This window comes from Podarcis muralis, chromosome 14 (assembly GCF_964188315.1).
Source record: "Podarcis muralis chromosome 14, rPodMur119.hap1.1, whole genome shotgun sequence".
NCBI classification, from domain to species: domain Eukaryota; kingdom Metazoa; phylum Chordata; class Lepidosauria; order Squamata; family Lacertidae; genus Podarcis; species Podarcis muralis.
The window spans coordinates 48,165,150-48,192,231 of NC_135668.1; the positions used below are offsets into that span (position 1 = coordinate 48,165,150).

The 27,082-nt window shown below is 47.4% G+C and overlaps 1 protein-coding gene and 1 long non-coding RNA gene across 4 annotated transcripts in view; one reads left to right on the top strand and one right to left on the bottom strand.

The window, feature by feature from the left end:
- Positions 1 to 2,523: 2,523 nt before the first annotated feature.
- Positions 2,524 to 5,933, bottom strand: LOC144325445 (uncharacterized). The gene is made up of 2 exons (XR_013390603.1): positions 5,710 to 5,933; positions 2,524 to 3,796 (listed from the first exon to the last, which is right to left on the bottom strand). It is a non-coding gene; the product is annotated as an uncharacterized LOC144325445 (long non-coding RNA).
- The window catches only part of CACNA1H (calcium voltage-gated channel subunit alpha1 H), a 370,065-nt gene continuing 348,899 nt past the window's right edge, over positions 5,917 to 27,082 (top strand). For all 3 annotated transcript variants that reach the window (XM_077918649.1, XM_077918651.1, XM_077918650.1), the window contains exons 1-2: positions 5,917 to 6,615; positions 10,817 to 11,132. In XM_077918649.1, coding sequence (XP_077774775.1) covers positions 10,832 to 11,132 — 301 coding nt within the window. In that variant the 5' untranslated portion in view covers positions 5,917 to 6,615; positions 10,817 to 10,831. The remainder of the gene's footprint in view (positions 6,616 to 10,816; positions 11,133 to 27,082) is intronic.

Consider the following 27,082-nt stretch of genomic DNA (forward strand, 5'->3'; position numbering starts at 1 on the left):
AAACCACAGAGCCTAGGACTTGCCAATTTTTTTTTTAAAAAAAGGAGCACAGGTCTATAGGAAAGTCACAAATGCTGCAACCTTTCCTCCCAGGGAAGCCATGCAAACCCCTTGCTCGTTTTCAGAATCTTTTCCAACTCTTCATTTAGCACATGCATTTTTGTAAAAAGCTCTGCACCTGAGACTCTTTGCAGACAATGTCCTGGCCTGATGGGGCTTCCTGAAGAAAATATGCATCATGTGACATCATTTTAGTCACATGATGCTTTCAGAATGCCCTATCATGCTGGAAGCTTGCTGACAAAAGAGTCCTGTATGTCTGCGAGCAATTGTGGGGCTTTTGGGGGGGGGGAGGAATGTACTAAATTAGGAGTTGGGGAGTCTTTGGCCCTCCCATGTTGTTGGACTGCAACTCCTATAATACTTGATTATTCACCAGAGCTGATGGGAAGTGGAGTCCAACGCCATCTAGAAGCCCCCCAGTCTCCCATCCCCTACACTAGAGAAATTGTCATCTCATAAGCACAGCCTGCTGCCCCTCAAAATTTCACTTTAAAACAGTAACAAAAACTTTTCAGTAACAAGAACTTAATTTGTTCCGGAGGTCCGTTCTTAACCTGAAACTGTTCTTAAGCTGAGGCACCACTTTAGCTAATGGGGCCTCCTGCTGTGCCGCCACCACACAATTTCTGTTCTCATCCTGAAGCAAAGTTCTTAACCCAAGGAACAGTGGTACCTCGCTTACAGACGCTTCAGGTTACAGACGCTTCAGGTTACAGACTCCGCTAACCCAGAAATAGTACCTCGGGTTAAGAACTTTGCTTCAGGATGAGAACAGAAATTGCAATAATCCTGCCAATGTTCTTATCTGTTTACAGTTTGTTTTGTAAATATTCAATAAACCATTTCCATTCTTTTATAAACAGTTTGTTATCTTGTTTTCTGTAACCTGAAGCGTCTGTAACCTGAGGTACCACTGTAATGGGATGTCAAGAACTTTCTGGACCAGGATAACCATGCCCTGGTTGAGCAAGCTAGGGGTGTGTGTGTGTGTGTGTGTGTGTGTGTAGGGCCAGCCCACAACATTCTGGCACCTGAGGTGAACCATAAATTGGCACACACACCCTTCCCCACCAGGGAAGAAGGGGTGAGTGAAGATCCCCATGAGGAACAAGCAGGGAACAAAGCTCAACATTGGGATCTGTTGCCCCTGTGGATCCTGCCCTCAGGATTGGACTGATTGTGTGGTGTGTGTGTATATGTATGTGTGTGTGTGTGTGTGTGTGTGTGTGTGTGTGTGTGTGTAAGTGGGGCTTCACGACCATCTTTGCACACGTAGAAGAGTGACATATTGGGCTCTGTGATTTGTTGGAAGCACGAAGCTTTTTGATTGGCCTGGCTTTGAATAAAATCAAGGGGTAGGGCCTTTAGACCAGGCATTGGCAAACTCAGCCCTCCAGATGTTTTGAGACTACAAATCCCATCATCCCTGACCACTGGTCCTGTTAGCTAGGGATGATGGGAGTTGTAGTCCCAAAACATCTGGAGGGCCGAGTTTGCCTATGCCTGCTTTAGACCCTGGCTCATCGGTGAAGCAGAAAACTATTTTGAGCTTAGTTCCAGCAACTCACTTCAGGGACCCTGAGTTTGCAGAATCTGCCTTTCAGAGGCAGTAATGTTTCTGAATAGCAGTTGCTGGAAGCCTCAGAAGTGTCAAAGGCAGATTTAAGGCAGCACGACTGGTTCCGCTTTACTGGGGGCTGAGCCTAGGGGGCGCCATGGGACATTGTAGTGAATTCAGTAGACTGGAAGGCAAGAGGCTGGATTTTGTCCTCGCACAGGGCACCGCTGAACTTTGAAAGACCAAAGTCTGCCCCTGAAAGTGTTCAGGTCTTGCTTATTGGTTTCTTAGAGGCACCTGGGTGGCTACTATGAAAACAGGATACTGGATAGAAGGGCCAGTGATCCAGCCAGGCTCATCTCATCTTCCTAGGTCTTGAGTTCATATCTACTCAGATACCAAAGCAGCTTCCAGCATGGCAGCCTTCCTTGGTGGAGCCACTGGGGAGACTTTGAACACTCCGCCTGAAAATGGCCTTCGGAAAGGTCAAGTTGGACATGCTGATTCCAGGTGCAGAAACTCATTTCCAAAGGTCTGCTGTGGGTAGTGGCTGAACTTTACCATGTAGCCTTGACATAGGACGGGAGATATCTTTAGAGACGGCTCTGTTTGCCGTTACATTGTATGCACGGCTTAGAAAGCACTGAGAAAAGCAGAGGAAGAAAAAGAAGCAGCAGCAGCAAAGGCATATGAAATGGAAAAGGCTTTCCTTTGGGGAAAACAGCCAAGAACATCTCATGACACTTGGAGATTGCTCTTCTCCCTCCCCCACGCCTTCCGTTTTTAGCCAAACTCTCATTTTCTTCCTTCTTTTCTGGAGCTCTCTGCTCCCCTCCCACTCCAAATCAAGTCAAGGTCAACACACACACACCAGTTCTGCTTTAGAGCACAAACACATGTACAATAGGAAAATGATTTTTCACGAGCAAGGCATCCCCGGATCAAACACACAAATCCTCCGTCGCACAGCACAATTTATTTCCCCCTAATTAGCTGCCTTTCTTGTCCATGAGCTTCAGCCTTCATCAGGCAGGCTCACGTCCTCCGATTCAGGGCTGCCGCTTCCCTTTCCGGAATAAGAAGTGGAGTTCTGGTAACCAACCTTCCGTTCATCACAACCTCGCAGCGGCATAATCAAACTCTGTGTGTTTGTGCATGGGGATGCGGCTGCGTTTGAACGTTGTTCTCCATTAGTTCTCATCTCTGTTCTCGAGAAACTCTGACCTCCATTTTCAATCAATTCTCAGTTATTAACCGGCAATGAATAGCGGCAAGGCCTGTATTTGCAAATTGAATATAATAAACCCGTCAGTTTTCAGAGGTCCTGGGGGAGAAGGCAGCCGGTCTGCAGGGAGATCTCTTCTTTGCCTTTTCATCATTAAATGTTGGCCCTTCCAGGGGCATTGCTAAATCCTTAAAAGGCAAATGTGCCTGAAGTTTACATCTGCTGATTTCTATGTCTTCAGATTGGCTTTCAAAGGGAAAGCAGCCAAGTAAACCAGGAATGAGAAACTTGTGGCACTCTGCATGTTGTTGAACTTCAAGTCTCATCAGCCCTGGGCCGCATGGCCAACAGCAGGGGCACAGCATGGGTTCTTGGTGCCTGGGGCATGTATGCGCATGCTACAGGGGGGAGCAGGTGTGGAAGGTGGCCGCGCCAACCCAAGCCCTCTCTGCCAACCGAGTCGCAGCAGTCTGAGCCAGCGGTGAGTGAGAGAGGGAGGTGCTACCACTGCCCCAGTCCTGGAGGCCCGGCCCAGGTACGACTTGGTGAGGGAAGGGAGACTGTTGTGGGGGCACCTAGTTGTGCCCCTCACTTCCTTTAAAAATCTGAACCCAGGGCCATGGCCCCCGTCACCCTCCTCATGGTATGCCCCTGGCCAACAACAGGGATGTGGTTGAGCTGGAGTCCAGTCACCGCTGTGTGGTGTAGTGGTTCAGAGCAGTGGACTCGTAATCTGGTGAACCGGGTTCACTTCCCCACTCCTCCACATGCAGCTACTGGGTGACCTTGGGCAAGTCACACTTCTCTGAAGTCTCTCAGCCCCACTCACAGAGTGTTTGTTGTGGGGGAGGAAGGGAAAGGAGATGGTTACCCGCTTTGAGACTCCTTAGGGTAGTGATAAAGCGGGATATCAAATCCGAACTCTTCAGGCCAAAGGTTCCTCACACCTACTGTAAACAAAGTAATGAGAGAGAGAGAGAGAGAGAGAGAGAGAGAGAGAGAGCGAGAGCGATGGGGCCTGGTCCAAATGACACAATCTGGCCCACCTTCTATTCCCATCTATGAAAACTCACTTCCTTGGAAGAAATCAAAAGCCTACTGGTTATAAAGCATGGTGTTCTCCTCAGACATTGTTAGACCTTCTGCCACAGCCATCGTGTCCAATGCTTAGGGATGGGCAAGAAGTTTGATTTGGGTCACATTTAAACCTGTTTGTATCACGTTTACATCTTCCGAAAACATGAGAACCTAAACACAGCCATCCTTTGAAATACACACTTCTCTGAATTATGCAAAGCAATTCTCCAAGCAAAGTTGACAAAGCTAGGTCTTTCAGGGGAAAGTGGGCAGAAAAATGTATGTATTAGTGGAAAGTTCCTTTAAAATGCATTATATTAGGGGGAATCGCTTGCAAAAAATGTATGTCTTAGTCAAAGCTGCACTCGGAAATGTGTTGATTGGGAGAAACTTGCATTAAATTGCTGGTGAATTTTCATGGGGTTGTGGTGTTTTTTTAACGCAGATAGCTGCAGAAATACGGAGAAATGAATTTAAGATTGGAAAACTGAGAAACAGAGAAAAGTGAAAATGACAGACAATTGCATTGCTAGTGGGGGGTGTTACCTGCTTTGCCTGATTATCATTAATGCATCCCAGAAAGTTAATGCATCCGATCAGGGCAGGATTTCCCCTTCCACACATGTGTGCACCAAGGGAGAACATTTATCTCCTATAATCGACCTTCTCTGGCACCTCCATTTATTGGAATGTCATTTTAAGAGAATCTACAAGCTGGCACAGGCCCAGAGGGTGGTCAAGAACATTCAAGTGCCCCCCTCCCATGGTGATAAAAATATAGCAAAACAGCCTATCAGTTGCACAATCAGAACCCACAAATGTGGGTTCCCAAAACCCGCTTCTTCATGTAAGGCTGGCGCTGAAGTATCTGAATCTCTAAATCATTAAGGATGGGGAATGAGCACAGTTGACAGCAGCTGGTGCCAACCTGGTACCTTCCAGATGTTTTGGCCTAAAACAGCTGCTTTGGGTGGGTGGGGATTGTGGTCCAAAACATCTCCAGGGCAGCAGAATTGGCAGAGACTGATTTACAGTAACTCCGTGGCATCATTAAGGTGACCTACTTTTTTGTAGGTGGCTGGGAGGGTAGAGAATATTGGGTTTGCTTCTCCAGATGCGAAAATGTCAAAAATGCAGGAGATGAGCAGTGAGTTTGGGGTTAAAAATACGACTTCATGGGAGGAGAGTGGGAGCCTTTTCCTCTTCGGAATCCTTGTCTGATTCAGCCTCTAATGGAACATCACCACGCTCGCTTTGCATTCCCGCGCGTTGGGAATTCCAAGTCCTGCGATTTCAGGAGAGTGTGGAGGGGAAGCGGGTCAACGTAGACGTGGGCAGCTTTGCGGTCCTCAGCGGAGATGGGCGCCGGAGTTATCCCCCATCTTCCCCTCCTCCCTCCAGCAGCCTTGCTATATGAACCCCACCCCGGGAAGAGGGCGAGGCTGTGGATTATCTAGCGGTGGTCCCCGAAACTCCCCCAACCTTCCCATCCTATCCCTTTCCGGAGACCGTGTGCCCACCTGGAATGGGTTATCCCCCCCTCCCCCCTCCCCGCAGAACAGCTGAACTTCTGAACCGCTCGCAGAGTGACCTTCAACGCACAGCCACCTTGGGTAGCGCCAGTTGCAAGAGAGAACAAAGGAAACGAAGGGAGCGAAAGCGTAATGGGGGCGGGGTAGAGCATTTAGCAGCAGTTTGAGGACAGAAAGAACTGAGGCGGGGGGGAACCGTGCAACCCCACCCTCCTGCAGCCCCCCCAGTCCATTTCCTTTATCATTATACGCACTGAGGTCGGCGCACACCGCCTCTCCAAAGCGGCGGCGAGTCCTGAAGACCGGCCACTCTCGGGCTCTTCTGGGCCATGCGCCCGGGGTACTTTTACGCATGGAGCTCTCTCCAAAGCGCACGGCTCGGCATCCCGCCGCTGCCGCTCAGCTGGGTGGGAGCCCTTTCTCCCTCTCCCTCTCTCGGCTCGCTCGCGTGGCTCTGCTTCCAGCCGCTCTCCGGGCTCCCCACCCCCTTTCTCGCTTTCTCTCCACCCCCTTTTCCCTCCCCTCCCCTCGGTGAAGTCTGAAGTTTCCCGTGTGCGCAAAGGCGAAGCGCTCTTCGGCGCCGTGTGGTTCTTTTCTCTCTTTCTCTTTCTCTAGCTCACATATATATCTCTATATCTCTATTTTTTATATATCTCTCTCTTCTTTTTACCCTTCTGCAAACGATTTGGTGGAACTGACTGTGTCCCTCACCCATCGCACCCCTCCGCTCCAATTCTTGGTGCAAAGAGGACCGGAGCCAATTTGGAAGAAGAACGGTTTTCCATCCTTCCTTGGGGGGGATCACAGGAGAGTAAAGAGAAGCCCCCCCCCCCGCAAAAGGAGAGGTGGGGTCTCCTTGCGGGTGGGGAGAGGAAAGAGATCAGGCATGCTTCGGGCACCGAGGATGAGAGGCTTCCTTCCCTGACCCTCTCTCAGGGCACCCACCCACCTCTCCCTCTCTCCGGAGCTGCTCGTGGGATTGACATTGCTGGAGACCTCCTATCCCCAGGGGAGGTGGAGAGAGAGCGAGAGCGAGGAGGGGGGGAATCCTGCCGCTCTCCGCTCCGAGTCCTTGGAAGTAGATTTTTGCTGCCTGGTCGGATGTGAACGGCAAAAGAGACGGCTATGCGTGTGGGAAGACAGAGGTCCGTGAAACTAAGGTAAGGCGGTACCTCCCTCCCCAAGTGCCTGTCAGAGTGGGGGATGGGGGGAGAAGTGTCCAGGCAGCCTCTCCCCCTCCCCAAAGCCTTTTTGGGCCCCGATCCTCTTCACATTTACTCGGGAGTATACCCCCGCAGAGTTCCAACAGGGCATACTTCCGCTCTCTACGAGGCAGCGTGCGCGCAAGAGGATACTGGAACTTGGAGGCTGGGTAGGTGAGAGGGGCTTACTTCCGAGTAAACGGGTCCAGATTCCGGGAGCGAGCCGGGAGGTTGAACCGCCCAGCTCTTCCCGACCCCTTCGGTTCCCACTCGCGTTTGAACAATGACTTTGTGGCAAGCGCATCTCCTTCCCACCCCCACCCCTCAAAAAAAATATCCATCCCGTCTCTCATTTCGCCCCTTCACCCCTCGCTTCTTTCAGAAACTAGAAGCCCAAGATTGGGGAGCGGGGAGAGACGCTGTGCCTCACATTCTTTCGCTACCCATCGACCCCTCTCCTCTTTCTCGCCTTCCCTTTGAGAAATGTGCGTCTCCGCCTGGCTTCTGGGGACAACCTCACCTTTTCCCACATTCCCCTTTTACTGAATTTATTGAATTATTTTTGAATAGCTATAGATATCTCACTCCTCCCCCACTTAGACCATGCAGGTGGTGGTGGGGGGAGAGACACGCGTCCTCCCCCACCCCCAAATGGTCCGCGTGGAGCAGCGGCGAAGCTGCCGCTTGGAGAGACCCACCCGAGGTCGCTTGCGGAGAGCTAGAGAACAATGAAGCTCGTGGATCTCTCTCGCTCTCCACCCTTTTTCTTTCTATTCCACCTTCAGGTTTTGCCTGCCTGGTTTAACTCTTTCCTCTCTCTTTCTCCTCTTCTGCTGCTTCTATTTAACTCTCTCTCTCTGACCCCCCCCCCCATCTTTCCACATCTCCCCCACTTAACTCTTTCCTGTCTCGCTAACCCTTTCTCGCCCTGCAAGGCCATCTTTGGAGAGCGATTTCTGAGTTCCTTGTCACATTTGCTCGCAGTCAACCCTACTTTGCCTTTCTTGCCCCTCCTCCCGCTATGTAAATTTACACCACCCGATGCTAGCCCTACTCAGAGTAGACCCACTCGAATGAAAGAAAACGCCAACCATTCATTTCAAAGGATCTACGCTGAGTAGGATTTAGTTGGATGTAACCAAAGTATCTTATCCAAAAAGCTCTGTTTGTGGCAGGGACCCATCCATTTTAAAGCAACCATGTATATCTCAGTAGTGCTACAGCAAGTAAGCAATACTAAGGATAATTTGTACCCATTCCATTTAATTCTTCTTAACTTTCTGCTTCCTTTGGTTCATTCTTCACTTCCCTTCTTCTCAGAAAGCTAGAGAGGGCATTGACAGGTAGTAGATTCAAGGCGGTCTTCCTTCACATTGGGCAATGTTAACTTGTGGAACTCACTGCCACAAGACAGGAATAAAGGGAACTGCCTTAAACTGAGTTGGGCCACTGCTGCATACTGATCACCATTGTCTACACTGACTAGCAGTGTGTACACTGTCTGCACTGACTCTGTAGGATTTCACACCAGAGTTCCTCCTAAGTTCCATCGGCAGATGTTTGCCGCTGAGCTATGGCTTGAAAAGAAGGGAGCTTGATAGCCATTGAGAAACCCCTCCTCCTCCTCCTCCTCTTCTTCTTCTTCTTCTTCTTCTTCTTCTTCTTCTTCTTCTTCTTCTTCTTCTTCCTTCATGCATCTCAGCCATGATAGCAAAATTAAGCCTCCATAGCTAGAGGCACTCTACCACAGGGGAAGGCTGTGCCCTGTTATGTCCTACTTAGGCTAGGATGAAGGACTGGAACAGAACGAAAGCTTTGGTTTGATTCTGCAGGGCTCGTTCTTATTTATCCCATTCACACCTCTCTTTCCCCAATTCCTTACGCTGATGCCTCTCTCACGCACATAACACACTTTACGTAGAGTTATTCCGTGTTCCTTTTACTGCGACTTCACATGGAAAGCTAAACGAAAACTGGACATTGTTGCCCCAACTTGATTACTCTGAATATGGGGCAATGGATGTGGGGAAGAAGCTGGCAGTGCCCATTGCTGCCCCTGTAAACCCACATTGAATGCCAGGGGCGGCTCATCCAATTTTGCTGCCTGAAATTCGACCTGCCCCCCCCCCCTCACTGCTTGACTTACTGGGGTCACAAAGCGTAATTTCTGCGTTCCAGTGAGATCTTGTGAGGGCTGCTTCTCTGGAAGAGGGCACCCACAGAGGTGCCCCTTGGGTTTGGCCACCTGAGGCACCCGCCTCATCCTGCCTCATGAACCAGCCGGCCCAGGCTGCTTCAAGAAAAGGAGCGATTTGTCTTCGTGTATGAATGAAAACACGCACCCCCTCCCCAGCTGTTACTTCCTTTTCCCTATTTCTTTATTCCTGCTTGGTTTCACCTCTGCTTCAGGGATTTTCAAAACACTCACTCCTGCACACATATACACACCCTCCTGAGAAATTTCAGGCAGAGACAGACAGACAGCTATTTACATTTGGTGGGAGAGGTTTGAACGCAGATCCCCTGCCCCCAAAACAACAGATGAGACTTTTGCCAGACCTGCAGCCAGTCATATGCATGTTTACTCAGAAGTAAGGGCCGAACTGGGCATTGCGTGGGAGCTGTGTGTTAGAAGTTCACGATTTAATTATATATATATATTTTTGTAAAAGTGTGCCTTGGTTTGAGTCGGGCCCACTGTGTGGCAGAAGCAAGGGGGGCTCGTATCTTTACCCACCCCCACATTGTGGTTCAGATCAATAACATCACTGTGGAGCTCCTATCAGCCACATAAGGAGGGGGGGCAGAAAATGTGGGCTTTAAAATGTAAGCCTGCCTGCATGTTTTCCACCTGCGGTTTAACAACAGCTTGGGAAGTAAGGCGTGTGGGGGGTGTAATGTATTTGGGGAAAGGCTTAGACCTCTCTCCCCCATGGCTCGGATCCAAAATGGAGCCCTCCGTTGGCTGCTTTTGCAAAAGAAAAAAGAAGAATTACATTGTGTGCACCAACAAAAGATGCAGTTTTTGAAGTCTCTCAAAGTTCTAGGGGGATCACTCCCAAGTAACCGTGCTTGCCTAGGTTAGGCGGAGAGTTGGTGACTTGCCCAAGGTCACCCAGTGAGTTTTTCAGGCTGAGCAGGGATTCAAACTGTGGTCGCCAAGGTCCTAGTCCAACACTCCAACCACGTCACCAGGCTGGGGTTCCTTAAAGTTGTATCTGCCTTTATTCTGGCCATTGCTGTTTGACAGGGCTGGCAGAGGACATTTTGCTCTCCGAGGTAAAGAGCAGAATTGGGGGGGGGTTGGACTTAATAATAATAATAATAATAATAATAATAATAATAATAATAATAATATTTATATCCCACCCTCCCCGGCCAAAGCAGGGCTCAGAGCAGCTAACATCACACACAATAGTACTAATACTACTACTACGACAGTAACAATAACAATAACAAATTTTATTTATGTCCCACCCTCCCCAGTCAAAGCAGGGCTCAGAGTGGCAAACATCATATATAATAGTGCTACGAGTACTACTACTACAGTAACAACAACGGGGTCAGACTAGATGACCCTGAGGTCCCTTTGGGGCTCAATATTTTATATTTATTGCTTGAGATTCCTGCATTGATCCAGAAGCAACCTGTTGGAAGCTTATAAAAATTATGCATGTCGTGGGGAAAGTGGGTGGAGAAAAGTCCCCCTCCCACTCTCATTACACTAGAAAAGAAAAGTACTCCCCCCCCCTTTTTTTAGCACAAACTAAGCTGTGGAACTCCCTCTGACAGGAGGCAGTCATGGCTACCAACCTATTGCTTGAAAAGAGACAGATTCATGGAGGAAAGGGCTACTGATGGATGCTAAGTCAGGATGGCTATGCTCAGCCTCTGCGGCTGGAATCAGCAATGCTTCTGAATGCCAGTTCCTGGAAACCACAGGAGGGGAACATGCTCTTGTGCTTGAATCCTGCTTTCGGGTTTCCCACAGGTATTTGGTTGACCTCTTTGAGAACAGGACGCTATACTAGATGGCCTGATCCAGTAGGCTCTTCTTACGTTCTTACCAAAACAACGCCTCCCTTCGTTGTCGTCTGCCCTTCCCCAAGAGCTCACCCCCTCTTCTTCACCTAACTCTTTTGTCCTCCACCATCTCCAGGTGTCGGCTGCTATCATGACTGATGGCGAGAGAAGAGAACCTTTCCAGCCCCTGACGAGCGACGAGGTGCAAGTCCCCATAGCTTCCGGCGCAGCCACCGGCAAGGCATCCCAGCCAGGGGAGGAGAAAGATGAGGACACCCTCAGTGCTTGTAAATCCATCCAGGACAGTCTGGCTTCGGCAGGATCATCCACCCGGGATCCAGCCCACGAGGGAGAGAACCAGGTCCCTTACCCTGCACTGGCCTCCACTGTCTTCTTCTGCCTTCACCAGACAACTCGCCCACGAAGCTGGTGTCTCAAACTGGTCTGTAACCCATATCCTTTCTCTCCTGAACCGGGTGATGTCAGTTTGGTGGTTTGGTGTGTGGTTTTCCGGAGTCCCGTCAACTTTTTGCCTTCTTGGTTTTGGGTGCTGGATTTGAGAAGACGTCTTGGGTGATGGTTGTTTTGGTTGACCATTTTCACATCTCCTGATGGGTCCGCAGCTTTGAGCTTGTTCTCGACTTGGAATAGCCTTGTGGACAGCTTGTGTTGTTTTTTTTATGGTGAGGCTTAGTTCTTTGAATCCGGAACCAGAAGGTAGGGAAATGAGACTTCTTTAACAAGGCTGTTTGCTGCAAGGGTTCATGGTTGAAGGAGATGTTGGTTGATCTTGTATTGTGGACGAAAACCTAGAGGAGAAGGCTTTGGTGGCCCAGTTGAGGCTGAGTCTAGTGGTGTCCTACCTCATCAAGTTGTTGGGCATGCAGCAATTTTTGTCACAGCAAATTTAACTGTTTCTGCTTGGTCTTGCCCAATCCAGTGTTGGTTGCAGTGACTGGTCCATGCAAGCAAAGAGAAATTTCATGCTTTGGGTTAATGCATTTTTAAGGTATTTATTTCTCTAGTGCATGTGTAAGCTGCTCTTCTGCCAATATTATTCCCATAATGGTTTACACACAATCAAAACAAAACAGTCCCTACTTGCAGGCTTGCAATCTAAAACAACAACAACAACAACAACACACACACACACACACGGAAAAGGGGGCAGGAAGGAGAGGAAAATAAAAACTCAGATACCAATTTCTAAGCAGTTGTTCCCATGTTTAGTAGATGGCACATTTTAGGAGGTTCTTGATGGAGATGGACCTCCACGAAAACTGATGACATGAGCTCTGCTTCTCACCTTTCCCACTGAGACAACCTGACACACACAACTTGGGGTCACACTCAGCAGATATCTTTGGTTGATTCCACATAGGCTGACCTTTCTCTTAGCAGTATGGTCTTTTCCACTCCAGGGCAAGGGTTTCCAACCTGGAGACACATCTGGAAATCTAGGAAACTGCTGTGTGTGCCACAAAATGCCCATTTTACAGGAGGAAAAACTAGCAATGATCAGAACAACACCCCCCCCAAGAAAACCCAAATCACCCAGACAAAACACCTACCCCAAACAAAACTCCAATAAAAAGTAGAAGAAGCCAGGGACCACCAACCCAACTGCCAATAAGCCCCTCATTTTTTAAAGGAATAGATAAAGCAATGAGTCTTTGTGGGCACCAAGGAGGGTGTTTTGGGGTGCTGTAATGCCCATAGGTAACCAGGGGACCCCAGCTGTAGTTGGTATCTCTGAGCTACTTTTCAGTTGTGTTTAATTAGGTGTTGACATTTTGACACACCTGTAAATACCTAAAAAGAGTGTATCCTGACATCGAAAAGACGAGCTCAAGCAATCCTCAATTTCTGTCTTAATATATCCTGAAAATCAAGTTGTTTCTGCCGGGAAATGGGATGATGGAACTGAAGCCCTGCGTTGAATCAGAAGGCTCTTCCAGGCATCCTGTCTGTTGAGCATTCCTTCCGATTTGTTTACAGGGAGATTAGATGATGTTGCACCAATGCTTTCCGGTCCATTTCCCCCCGTCACTCTTTTCCTCATTTGGGGAAGCAGGTTTGTTGCGCAAGATCAACTGAATTTGTCAGTGTTCAGGCGAATCCCACCCCAAAATAACGAGAGCCTGGAAGCAGCTGGAGGAGGGCTAGGCTGAAAAGGGGGGGGGTGATTTTAGGCATCCCTACAGACCTTCCCAAGTGCTAAGAGCAACAGAGGGCAGACCCACCTCCCCCAAGAGCTCAGGGTGGTGGTCCGTGAGAGGGCCTTCTCTGTGGCAGCCCCTAAGTCATGGAACTCCTTCCCCACAGAAGTGCATCTGGCTTCTTCACTATGCCACATTCAATGAATGCTGAAGACACAACTCTTTATCCTGGCCTGGGACATCTGAGACGTATGCTTTCAGGGGCCGTTCTATTTTAATGAATGTAATATTTTGACTGTTTTTAATTCTAAATTTTAAAAGTGCCGCAACCCACCCTGGGACCAGCTGGCAAGTTTTGTTTGCGCTGCTGCTGCCAGTGGCGTAGCGTGGGTTGTCAGCACCCGGGGCAAGGCAAGTAATTTGCGCCCCCTAACCCATGGATTTGCGCCCCCTAACCCATGGATTTGTGCCCCCTAACCTGTGGATTTGCCCTAATCCCAGATGTTGCGCCCGGTGCGGCCGGCCCCCCCTGCACCCCCCACGCTACGCCACTGGCTGCTGCTGATAATAATAATTTGAGGGTAGATAGGTGGCATTGATAGGAATGGCGAGGTGGAATTCTGGGTCCCGCTAAGTAGGAATCCATTTACCGCCATGTCAAATCACAGTGAAGTTTTCGGCTGTTGCAAAAAGCTCAGGGGAGACGGAGAACAGCAGGGGACCCTTCAACAGTTTATGTAAGAGGGCTTAGGAGATGCTGGTTGATTCACGGGCCGGAAAATAATATATATATTTGCAAGGGGATTAGCTTTTGACCTGATGGCACGGCTGCGGCTTGGGGCTTTTAATTCAGATGGGATGAATTGCATCTCAGGAGAGCGAGGGCTGAGCTTTGCTACTCCCAGTTTACATGGCTGATACCAGGGTGTGCTTCCATAAAACCCCAACAAAATGTGGTCTTTCAGAGGGAGGATGCTATGAAGAGGCTGGATCTCATACTGGGACAAGGCTGGCTAGAGACCGTGCTTTGCTTGGGGGAGTTGCTTTGGTTGGGTTGTGAATGTGTTGATGCTAGACAAAGTCTGGTCATTGTTCCCTGTAGCCCTGTAGATGTGGGGAGCCAGGAGCCTCTAGATCAGTGGTTCTCAACCTGTGAGTCCCCAGATGTTGTTGGACTACAACTCCCATCATCCCTGAGCTCTGGCCTTGCTAGCTAGGGTTGATGGGAGTTGTAGTCCAACAACATCTGGGGACCCACAGGTTGAGAAAGGCTGCTCTTGATGGTTACAGCTGATTGGTGCAGAAACTGAGCCCCATTGCACCACAGCCAAGGAGCCCATTGGCACTGTCAGTGAGCCCCACATTGCCCTGTGGAGGTGCAAGTTGGACCCCAGACAAATGCTTCTTAACCTTTCTTCTTCTTCTTGCCCGGACCGCTGGGAAAAAAATGCTGACAGTCCCAGCAGACCCCTTAATGATTTCCCTGCTTCTCGTAGCAAATTGTAATGTGCTGTGCTAGATACTGTATGATTTTTAATTGTGTTTTCATTCCTTCTTTTATTTCGTTATCACGTTACAATTAGAATTGCTAATGCAATAAAATACAATTTAAGGAATGAAAGCAGCCATAAAAATGCATTTAAAAATCAATAGGAAATCTGCAATGTGATGGACGTGCTGTCTTCCGTCTTCAGCCACAAATCCATGGCCAAACCGCAGGGCCACTTGAATGAAGCTCGCAGACCGTGGTTTGGGAAGCCATGCCCCAGACAACAGATCATGGGGGCATTGCGTGTGGGGGAAACAAAAATGGCAGGCAGCCGTGGTGTGGGTGAGCTGAGCTTGGCTTCTGTTCAAAGGGGGCACCGTACCCTGTCTTCTGCTAAATTCCAACCAGAGGGAAATGAAGGGGGAGAGGGTGACACAGCCAAGTTAGGCCACTGTTGGGCCCTTCATTGCTGCTGGAAGTCTCAGCCAATGCCCAAGCTGGCTGACCACGGGTGCCAGGGCCACTGGTGCTGGACTCGAGATTCAAACCAGTTTGATATCCCTGCATCACAGATTGAACCTGGTTTGCTGTGACTGAGCTGCAGATTTCAGCAAGTTCAATGGTCATTCCCTCTTCCCAGGAAACCGTGGAGATTGTAACTTTGGAGAGGGCATGAGAACCCTCTAAGATTCCCCAGGTGGGTGATACTGCTCCCTGGGGGTGGGCGGTGTGATTAGCTAGGGGGCACTAAGGGCAGGGGACCGCTGCAGGTGTAAATGGTTACCTAATTCTAGAAGTTCACGACTTCTGCTAAGTTAATAGTTTTAACTGGATTTTGAATTCACATACAATTGACTGTTCCCGTTTTGAACTTTATTGTGCTGTTTTCTTCCTAAGTTGGTTGTGCAACCCACTATTCTGAACAATGTGTTTCATAGCGGGGCACAGGAAATGGGTTTATGGAACTAAAAGTTTGGGAACGACTGAGCTAAGGAAATGATTCCCAACTTCAGTAACACACACCTGTTCCCAGGATTCTTCAGGGGCAGGGGGACGTCCGTAGTTAAAATGGTATAAGAATGATGCAAGCTTGCAGTGTATATAGGCACACATATCAACATCTTGCTTTGTCTCTTCTGCTAGGATCAGAGAAAACTGCCTTATACCAGCATCCATCTAGCTTAGTGCTGCCAACACTGGCTGGCAGCATCTCTCCGGAGTTTCAGGCCGGAGTCCCTCCCCCAGCTCTTTCTGGAGTCGCCAGGGCTCGAACCCAGACCTTTTGCAGGCAAAGGGAATGCTCTACCACTGAGCAGCGGCCCTTTCCCTTTGCTTGCAGGATGGGGAGAGTAACTCTATATTAAAACAGTGCCTTCGAGTGCTTTCTGCTTTGCAAAAGGTCCACGACAGGAAAAGCCCTCTGCCCTGAGGCGGACGCAATCTAAAATTCCACACCAGGGAAGGCAACGAAGGGAAGAAGAAGAGCTTGGATTTGATATCCCGCTTTATCACTACCCGAAGGAGTCTCAAAGCGGCTAACATTCTCCTTTCCCTTCCTCCCCCACAACAAACACTCTGTGAGCTGAGTGGGGCTGAGAGACTTCAGAGACGTGTGACTAGCCCAAGGTCACCCAGCAGCTGCATGTGGAGGAGCGGGGAAGCGAACCCGGTTCACCAGATTACAAATCTACTGCTCTTAACCACTACACCACACTGGAAGCTGTGTGGATTTCAGTTACAGATTATTGATTTTAAAGTGCTTTACAAAGGAAACGTGCATTCAGGGCATAGTGTCAACGTGTTAATAGTTCCACAACCAGTGCAGCAACAAACTAATGCAGGTGAAGAGAAGCTTTTGAAGCCCAAGGTTCTCATTGGCTTCTTCCCAGAGGGTGGGAGACATCACATGCCAGTGGTGGGCGGGGCCAGAGGCAAAAGTGGGTGGAGCAATGAACATAACATTTGCCTCTACCCGGGACACTAGTTTCCACACCCATTCCTCTTTATCCACCATCAAGGCAGGCAAGAAGCAGTAACAGAGGTCAGGTGGTTGCAATTCTGCAATTCTATGATTCAGAGAAGTGGCATTCATGGGTCTATTCATTTTATATATGTAGGGTTACCAATTCAGGAGCACGCCCAGCCCTGAGATTTCAGGGCTCAAACCAGAGACCATGGTGATGTCCTGGGGTGGGCCCTGGAGATGGAAGTTAATTGGGAGAGGGGAGCAGAGGCAGGCAGACCTTTCCCTGTGAGTCTCCATGCTGCAGTTTGCAGCCTGAAGCTCGCAGGTTGCATGGAAGGCCTTCTTTATCATTTTTCATCATTATTAAAGGTATTCTCGGCCACCTGTAGGCTCAAACCACCTGCCACCTGCATGGGGCCAGGAGAACCTGGAGAACTGAGTCCACACCTGAAGGTGTGGTAGCCCTGCTATATGTCATTTGGGCCCATTTACACATAGTAGTCTTTTACTTTTTTCCTCTCTCTCTGTATATATAATTTTTATTTATTTTACATTTAATTACAGTGGTACCTCGGGTTACATACGCTTCAGGTTACATACTCTTCAGGTTATACACTCCACTAAGCCAGAAATAGTGCTTCAGGTTAAGAACTTTGCTTCAGGATAAGAACAGAAATCGGGCTCCGGCGGTGCGGCAGCAGTGGGAGGCCCCATTAGCTAAAGTGGTGCTTCAGGTTAAGAACAGTTTCAGGTTAAGAATGGACCTCCGGAACGAATTAAGTACTTAACCCGAGGTACCACTGTATATACATTCCCATCATCGTTATCCACTTACCGCCCTGGCTCTTTAGAGCCCATCAACTTCCTTCCCTCCCGCCTCTTGGCTTTCAAAATTAACCTTTATATCATTGCATTATATACGTTTTCCCATTCTAGTTGCACTCATTACAAAATGACTCAAAATTTAAATAAATATAGAAAGGTAGAAAATTTCTCATCACAATTCTTCAGACGATCCTGCTAGTGATGTTAATTGCTTACAATAATCTTTCAAATATCCTACAAATTTACTCCAGTCTTTTTGGAATACTTGATCTTGCTGGTTTTGGATTTTTCCTGTCTGCTTCACCTGTTCTGCAAAGTCCGTCATCTTCATCTGCCACTCTTCTTTCATTGGTACTTTCTGTTGTTTCCATTTTGGGGCTAAAAGAATTCTTGCTGCAGTTGTTGCATGCATAAACAGTATTTTGTCTTCCTTTGGTATCTCTTCACCCACTATACCCAATAGAAAGGCTTCTGGTTTTTTAACAAAAGTATTTTTAAACATTTTCTATAACTCATTATATACCATTTCCCAGAAAGCCTTTACCTCTTTGCAAGTGGAAGAAGATACCTTCCCTTTCTTTACATTTCCAACACTCAATGGTTCTTCTCTTGCACATTTTAGCCAGTTTAAAGGTAAAAGGTACCCCTGCCCGTATGGGCCAGTCTTGACAGACTCTAGGGTTGTGCGCCCATCTCACTCAAGAGGCCGGGGGCCAGCGCTGTCCAGAGACACTTCCGGGTCACGTGGCCAGCGTGACATCGCTGCTCTGGCGAGCCAGAGCCGCACACGGAAACACCGTTTACCTTCCCGCTAGTAAGCGGTCCCTATTTATCTACTTGCACCCGGAAGTGCTTTCAAACTGCTAGGTTGGCAGGCTTTTAGCCAGTTTAGCTGGTGTTAAATACCATCTATACATCATTTTCATAACATTTTCTTTAAGTGCACTGCGTGCAGTAAAGTTAATACCTTCCTTCCACAACCTTTCCCAGGGTTCTAACTGAATGTTATATCCAAAATCTTTAGCCCACAGTAGCCTTTTCCTACATGGTGCCCTCTTTGGCCAGCGCTGATGGGACGTGTGGTGGGAACCATGTTGAGAAAGGCTACTTGTACAGCTCGTCTCTCCCGCCTTCCAGAACCGGGATTGCCTTTTCTCAAATAGCTTTACAGAACAGGTAGCCATCTCCAATTTCCAGCCAAGGCATCCTGGCCCTATGAAACGTGCAGCGCCTGCTCTCGCTACTTGCCAGGCATTTTGCAGCTTCTGTCCTGCCAGCATTTTGATGAGCATTATTTATTAATACGGTGATTATCGATCTCGCTTTAGTTAAGCAATGAAACTTGGTGCGTCTTAAAAATGGGCTCTTCCGTGCCTCCCCTTGGCAACGGCAAGGAGAAGAAGTGTTCTACGGAGACAGCAGCCCATAATAATCCATTACTAAGTGCAATCAGGGGCAGGGAGTGAGGGAGAGAGAGACTGCGTCAGCTTTATGAGTTCAGTTGTCCCCATGCTTTAAGCCGGTTGCTAATGCTGGCCAGACTTTTAAATTGAATTAGTTCTCGAAGGTTTGGAGGTAATTGGGGCCCAAAGGAATGGAATACAAGAGTTGGAAGGGATCCCAACAGTCATTTAGTCCAACCCCGTGCAATCTTCTTCTTCTTCTTCTTCTTCTTCTTCTTCTTCTTCTTCTTCTTCTTCTTCTTCTTCTTCTTCTTCTTTGGCGATCACTCATAGCAGAGTAAGATTGTCTTCCATAAACACAGTTTTAACAATGAGTCCGTAAGTGACTATGGAGGCCAATTCTGGATCCACACGTCCTTCCAGAGTGGGGACATTGGTTCCTGGGCAGGAGTTGATCATGGTGTGGATTTGCCAAGCGTGCCTTCCTCTTAGCACGTTTCTCCCTTGTGTCCTGAGTTTGAGCGTCTTCAAAGCCCATGGCACCTTTGGTGAAGGCTGTTCTCCAATTGGAGCGCTTGCAGGCAAGTGTTTCCCACTTGTCAGTGTTTATACTACATTTTTTAAGATTTGCCTTGAGAGAGTCTTTAATCCTCTTTTGTTGGCCACCGGCATTGCGCCTTCCATTTTTAAGTTTGGAATAGAGTAGTTGCTTTGGAAGGCGATAATCAGGCATTACACAACATGACCAGTCCAACGAAGTTGATGTTGAGGAATCATTGCTTTGACACTGGTGATCCTCGCTTCTTCCAGTACACTGGCATTAGTTCGCCTGTCTTCCCAAGTGATGTGTAAAATTTTTCGGAGGCACCATGCAATGCAGGAATCACAGCTAAAGAATCCCAACAGATGGCCAACCAACCTCTGTTTTAAAACCTCTGACAAAGGACAAACTCCCTTCTTCTGAGGTAGTTTGTTCCACTGTTGAACCCCTCTTATTATCGGAAAATTCTTCCAAATGTTTAGTCAGCTAAAAGCTTCTCTGTGTCCACACCATATAGGATCTCAGGCCACCTCTGACTCACCTTTCTCTAAACCCAAATGTCCCGAATGTTACAACATAAGAGCATTTCTCCATCCCCTTCCTCACATTAGTTATGGGAAGTCTGAAAAGATTGGCATTCACAGCCTGAATTTTGGAAGGATAAAGGACCATGCCCCTTTTTGCCACAGTGATGGTCACATCTTCATACCCTCCATGTTTCCTGATTTCCCAGTGACAGTCCTAGAATTACAGAAGCCCTCCCAGTTTCTGATCTGATCCTAGAACTTCCCGCTTTTCCTTTTTCCTTCCTTTCCACCTCTCGGAGAACAATTAACAGAGGTGGGTGTGTAGGTATAAAAACGGGGTCCTGTTTCTACTGCAAATAAAATTCCTGCCCCAAAGGAAGGAAAATGTTGATGCTGGCCTACAAAAAACCTTCCAAAGATTTTGAAGGAAAATACCACCACTCCACTTTTGATTCTTTCAGCGCCATGATTCCGCAGCCAGACATTTGTTAGGAAACGTGTGGGGTGTTTATTCCTTTATTGTAAATTGAGCCCTACACTCTCTACTCAGAAGTAAGTCCTACTGTATTCAATGGTGCTTACTCCCAGGTCACTGGGCAAAGACTGTGCAGCCTTACACACCAGTCCTAAGCATCTTTGTTCAGAAGTCCCACTGAGTTTAATAGGATTTACTCTCTGCTATGTTCCTAACCATTCTCACAGTTTCTAGTTTTAGTACGTATTAGTATTTCACCTTTTTCTCTGGCAGAGACTCAAGGCAGCTTATCACAAAAATTGTATTTTGTTCCATTTATCTCTGGAAGGTGTTGAGCGCGATCCCTTCCATCACATATTTCTTTTCTTTACAACAATCCTGTGAGGTAGGAACTGCCTTGAGATCTATGGCTATATAAATTCAATCAATCAATCAATCAATTAATCAATTAATAACAGGTGAGGTGGAGAGGTTGTAATTGGCTCAGTTAAACCACAGAGCCTAGGACTTGCCGATCAGAAGGTCGGCGGTTCGAATCCCCGCAACGGGGTGAGCTCCCGTTGCTCGGTCCCTGCTCCTGCCAACGTAGCAGTTCGAAAGCAGGTCAAAATGCAAGTAGATAAATAGGTACCGCTCCGTGTGCTGCTCTGGTTCGCCAGAAGTGGCTTAGTCCTGCTGGCTGCATGACCTGGAAGCTGTACACTGGCTCCCTCGGCCAGTAAAGCGAGATGAGCACCGCAACCCCAGAGTCAGTCACGACTGGACCTAATGGTCAGGGGTCCCTTTACCTTTACCTTTACACTGATGTGCATGTGTACATGACGGCTATTTGTGCGGTGACATCAAATGTGAGAGAAGTTTCCTGATGTACAATAGGATGTCCATTTTTTTATCACAAAAAAATGTTTGAGGGTATGAGTTTTGGTTCTAAGGCACAGCCTTCCTGGGGGAAAGCATGCTTTAAAATCCCAAAATGGGATGCATGCATTCTTCCAGGGCACAGTTCCCGCACCCATGGCCTGGATTCCAGATCAGCGGCTTCCAGAACAGCTGCAACCCCACTCTCTGCCCCTTCCCCCCATAACAAGACAGCCCCACCTGCTTCCTTGCAGTGTGGTTTTGCATCCCAGTGTGGCGGTTGAGAAAACCTGAAGTGGAGTGTGGTGGTCCAGAAATCATGGAACTGGAATTCTAGACCTGGAATCCCTGGCTGCTATAGATGGATCCATGCTTATTGGGGTGGATGCGGGTGGAAAGGAGAACAGCAGAGCCCCCTCTAATTTGTAACAAGCCATTTTGATAAATGCAGCTTCTCCTGCAAGGGGTAAGGAAAGGTGATTGACCTCCTGCAATCCTCTCTTCCAACCAACTAGAAACAGGGTTCTCTCTATATCTGCCAGCTAGCTAGCTTTCTGCTTCTTTTAAGGGCATTGCTAATTCCTTAAAAGGGCCCGTGCTGCATATTTGCATAAAATATGCCTATGCTGATTTATATGTAGATAGTCAAATTGCAGCCGAGTTTCAGAGGGCAAGCTGCCCCGTTGGCAACATGAACCTTTATTTTTAAAGCAATGTTTAAAAGAGGGAAGGGGTATATAAATGCAAAGGGAGGCGAATAATAATAAAAATAATAATAATCTGTCCCGTACCCGCTCCCGGCTCCCTTTAAGAACACTCCTATCTAATAATAATAGCCTTTATTACATATCTTTAGGTGCCAGGCAAACATGCTTTTTGGTCTGATTAACAGTCAATGCCCTTTTAAATGTGTTTGTAGGAGGGGAGTATTTTTTGCTCTCATTTTGTATTTTTATGTTGTGATGTGCCCTGTGATCTTCATATGAAGGGCGGTGTACACATTTAATAAACAGTAATATTCTTCTTCCATATGCAGAGGCTGTGTGATGGGCTACAATATAATATAATATAATATAATATAATATAATATAATATAATATAATATAATAAAGTTTGTGTATGGAATACCTAATATAAGGTTGTGTATGGAATAATGCATAATATAAGTTTGTGTACGGAAGGCCACATTGGCTACCCAAAGTCTACTCATGGCTACTAGCTGGATGATTGGAAACAGCGATGGTTCTGGATCCCACCTGCTGGAAGCTGCCAGAGATGAGAGGGCTCAGAGGACAGAGGAGTGGGAGAGAAGTGAGGGAGAGCATGTGATTGGGCGGAGGAAGGGGGTGTGATGGGGGCGGTCCGCCCTGGATGTCACCACTGATGGGGGTGACAAAATGGCGGGCAGCACTCACCGCGGGGCTTGCAGCGCGCCCGAGCCACGCGTCTCTCCTGGGAATGACGCGGTGGCTAGGGGGCCCGCAGGCTCCATGCTGTCCCAAACTGTCCGACCACCGCCTCCCCCCCAGCTGTAGGGCAGCTGACTGGGAGGAGGCAGGCAGACTCCTTGGAGGCCCCACAGAGATCCTGCCTGGGCTGGTCCCGCCCCCCGTGGATGGCTGGCCCCGCCCCTGGGCTCAGGGCACACATACCACCCTAGGCACCCAATCGGCTTGCTCTGCCACTTGGCAGGGATGCAAAGACTGAGAGAAAAGGGGAGAAGGGGGTGTAGAAAGAGAGAGAGAGAGAGAGGAGAGAGAAGGGTGTGAGAGTAAGGGGGAACCCCCCAAACTTCTGATTCCTCTGACCCACGGTTAGCATGCAAACCTCAACAGATCGCCCAGTAGTGGAACCCTCAACAGATAAAAAGTGTTTAGTTTACAGAGTCTGGGGACTAAAAGGGTGAGCGACCAATCTGATTTCCAAGAAGGCTTAAACCATGCCTCTGTTCTTTTAAAATACAGTGGTACCTCGGTTTTTGAACGTAATGTGTTCCGGAAGGCCGCTCAAGTTCCGAAACGTTCGAAAACCAAAAACTCAGCACGGAAGCCTCAATACTGAAGCCGCGTTTCACGTTTGACTTTTGAGAAGAGTTCAAAAACCAAAGCATATACTTCCGGGTTTACAGCGTTCAAAAACTGAGGTATCACTGTATAACAAATAATCACCACCACCGCTATCTGAGTTGGGTTAGCTGGCCAGCTGGAGAAATTGTTTTCCATGTTTGCGCTGTTATCTACTGAGGCTAATAATAATAATAATAATAATAATAATAAATGTGGTGGGGTTTTTTAAAAAAAAAAAACCAGCAGAAGATTCTGCTTCCCAGCAAAAGGAGAGACACTTATTTGTTTATTTTTGCACAATCGGCTGAATTAAAATAAATAAATAAAAGGGACTGCGTGCTTTTCCAAAATTGCCTCTGGCGAAAGGGCAAGTGGCTTTGGAAGGAATGCCGCCAAAGCATTTCTGTGGCACTTTGAAAAGCGGCGAGATGGAAAGACGGGTGGCGAGACGGAGAGGGGTGGGTGCGGAGGGGGCGAGGGAACAAGAGTCAGGAGGATTCAGAGAGCACCTGTCTTTGGGAGTCGGGGGACGTGGGGATTTCTGGGAGGAAAAAAAGATCTGTCAGATTTGCAATGCGGTTAGCAGTCGGCGCAATCGGGATATATTGCTGTGCTTCCCAGGTTGGGAGGAATGGGAAAGGCTTCTTTGCACTGAAACTCCGACAGCAGTTTTGTGGGACAGGAACGGACATCTACGAAGACCATGTTGGAAATGGTCTATTTGAACTCTATGCATCCGAAATACTTGTTTTGGGAGGGGGAGTTCTCCAGGCCAACTTTCCCAAATAGGGCAAAGGGTGACATTTGCCAGAGGCAGCTATGATTCAGAATGCCAGTTGGTGTGAACCACAGGAGGAGAGAGGGGTCCTGTGTTCGAATCCTGCTTTCAGGTTTCCTACAGGTATCCGATTGGCCACTGTGAGAACAGGATGCTGGACTATTTGGGCCATTGGTCTGATTCCGATCTTCTGAATTTGGTTCTTTTTGCAATTTTGTGTGAACCACCACAATTCGCGCTTCTTGAAACGATATGCAAACCTAAACAAAGCTATCCTGAGACACTTGCAATTCCCTGAATTTTGCAATGCAGTTGCCCAACCCAAAAATGTGTGCATAACATGCATGTGTGAGTAAAAATAACATGCAGATCATAGAAGCATAGAGGTGTAGGGCTGGAAGGTATCCTAAGGGTCATCTAGTCCAACCCAGCTGCAGTGCAGGAATGCATTATGATAGGGGAAATTGATTGCAAACATGTGCTTATTGGGGGAAATGCTCTAAAATTCTGGCTGGTTTTCCTGAGGACTTGTTTTGTATTTTTCAAAAATGGCAAACGGATGCAGAAATCTGATGACCTGAACAAGACGGGAAATAAGAGAAACTGAAAGAAACCCAAATGGACAGATTCATCAAACCCAATACCGAAAGAAATGTTATTTCAGTCCTTTGGTGTCTTCAATGTGTAGGCTGCTGCATAAATGCCCCAAAGGAAAGTTCTCTGCCCTGAGAAATTTACAATATATAATTCAACCTGGCAAGAGGCGACAGAGGGACAAACATAAGAAGAATGTGTAAAGCGGGCCTCTCCAAACTCGGCCCTCCAGCTGTTTTGGGACTACAATTCCCATCATCCCTGACCACTGGTCCTGTTAGCTAGGGATGATGGGAGTTGTAGTCCCAAAACAGCTGGAGGGCCGAGTTTGGGGATGCCTGGTATAAAGTGTTAAATTGCAATAGGAATGTAATGTGGTGCCCTACTTATATTACTGGACTGATGTTTCCGGGGGGGGGGGGAGGATGTAGTAAATGCCTGCTTGTTTCCCACCTGCTGTTTTACCATTGAAACTGAGTTTACATATTTCCTCCTCCCTCCCAATCCATTTTCCTTTTGTGTCGTGTCCTTCTAATGTCTTGTGTCATGTCTGAGAGAACAGGGCCTGACCTCTTTTGTTTAGTGACTTGTAAGCTGCTCTAGGGGCCTCTTTTTTTTGGTTGAAGAGTGGGATAAAAAACGTTTTAAATAAATAAAATATCTGCTCAAGCGTATATTTCCAGATGAAAGGTTTACTACAAATGGCATCTCCCTTCTTTCTTTCCCTCCTCCCTTCCTTTTTTTTTAAACAAAATAAATTTCTTATTTAGCTGGCAATTAGCTCGTGATATATTTGGCAGGAAGGAACTCTGTCTTCTCGCTTCCTCCATAAATCATGAACTTTAAATATTTACAATTGGGGGGTTGGGGTGGGATCTCCACCTATATATTCAGAAATCTGTGAATCTTGCTGCAGGTTTTCTATGTCTCTGTGTGTTTTTTCTTCCTTCCATTTTGACATAACTGGGGTTGTCTAGGAAAGTTGCAAAATGGCCAGATTTAAAGCAGACTAAACCAAATCTTACCATCATTAAATGCCTAACAGCCTGAGCTTGTAAAAATGTTTCCCCAGTGAAATATTCCAGAAGGATTTATTCCTAACTTAAGGTGCAATCTGCACCATACATTTAAAGCAGCAGTATAGAACATTAAACAGGCATGGCTTCACCCAAAGAATCATGGGAGATGTAGTTTGCTAAGAATGCTGAGAGTAGGTAGATAGGAGATCCCTATTCCCATCACAGAACTACAATTCCCAAAGTTCCCTGGGAAGAGGGATTTGACTTGCAAAGGACTCTGTGAAGGAGATCAGGGTCTTCTAACATCTCTCAGCTCCCATAGCAAACTACAATTCCCATACAATTCTTTGAGGAACTATATGACGGTTTAAAGTTTAAAGGGGAAGGACCTTAGTGATGCCAGAGAGCAGGCCCTGGAGATAGAAGTTAATTGGGAGAATGTCCCCACCCAGAGTGTCTCTGCTATAATTTGCAGCCAGCTCCTGCTAGGCTGAAGCTTGCAAGCTGCATGCAAAGTCTTCTTAATAATTTTGTGGTTATTAAGGGCAGTCTCGCCCACCTGGAGATTTCTTATTTTTACAATAATTCCTTATTTATTTTTTATTATTCTGCGCTCCCTCAGCTTGGTGACCCCTGTGGAGGAACTGCCTGCACTAGGGTTCACCTCACAGGGTTGTTGTGAGCTTAAAACAGGAAGAGAACTATGTATACCACCTTGAGCTCCTTGGAGGAAAAAGTGTGTTATAAATGTGATAAAGAGGTAAATAATCTTCCCACACCACAGTGGGGAAGATTGTGACTGGATGAGCTGTGTGATTGCTCCAGTCGGCTGTCCTTTCTCAGGGTTCATTATTTTTAAACTGTTCCTGGAATGGACAGCCCTTGAATCACAGCAAATACTTCTCTGCCAAGTGCTGGGAGCAGAGGAATGCCCTCTCTTAAAACATGGCTGCCCTAATTCATAAGGGCACTGTGACTGCCCATGGAGGTTCCACCTAGCCAGTGCCAGATTTATGAAGCCTAGGGCCTTAGATGCACTTTCTTCAAGAGATAAGTTTAGGATAAAATCCTTTATTCCTATATTAGATGCTCTTGAAGCCAATTTAAAAAGAAGTACAGTGGTACCTCGGGTTACATACGCTTCAGGTTACATATGCTTCAAGTTACACACTCCGCTAACCCAGAAATAGTGCTTCAGGTTAAGAACTTTGCTTCAGGATAAGAACAGAAATCGGGCTTCTGCGGGGCCGCGGCAGCAAGAGGCCCTATTAACTAAAGTGGTGCTTCAGGTTAAGAACAGTTTCAGGTTCAGAACGGACCTCTGGAACGAATTAAGTACTTAACCCGAGGTACCACTGTACTGCGTACAGTGATGTTGCACAGTTGTTTTCCATTCTTGCTATTCTGATAAATTCAGAAAATCAGCAAGGTGTTGAACTGTTGATGGAAGCACACCCAGAAGATGTTGACCTGAAACTTATTGAACTTTGCACTTTCATGTGAGATAAAGCCATCGGCTTACAGCAGAGCACTTTCTGTTTCATACAGACCTTTATCAAATTATATACAAGGAAAAATTCAAATGGCCTTTCCTAATGTGGAAGCAATCTTTTGGCTATCTCTTAGCTTTATGGCCACTCACTGCTCTGGAGAGAGGAGTTTTTCAAGACTCAAAAGAATTAAAAATGAATTAAAGGCCACA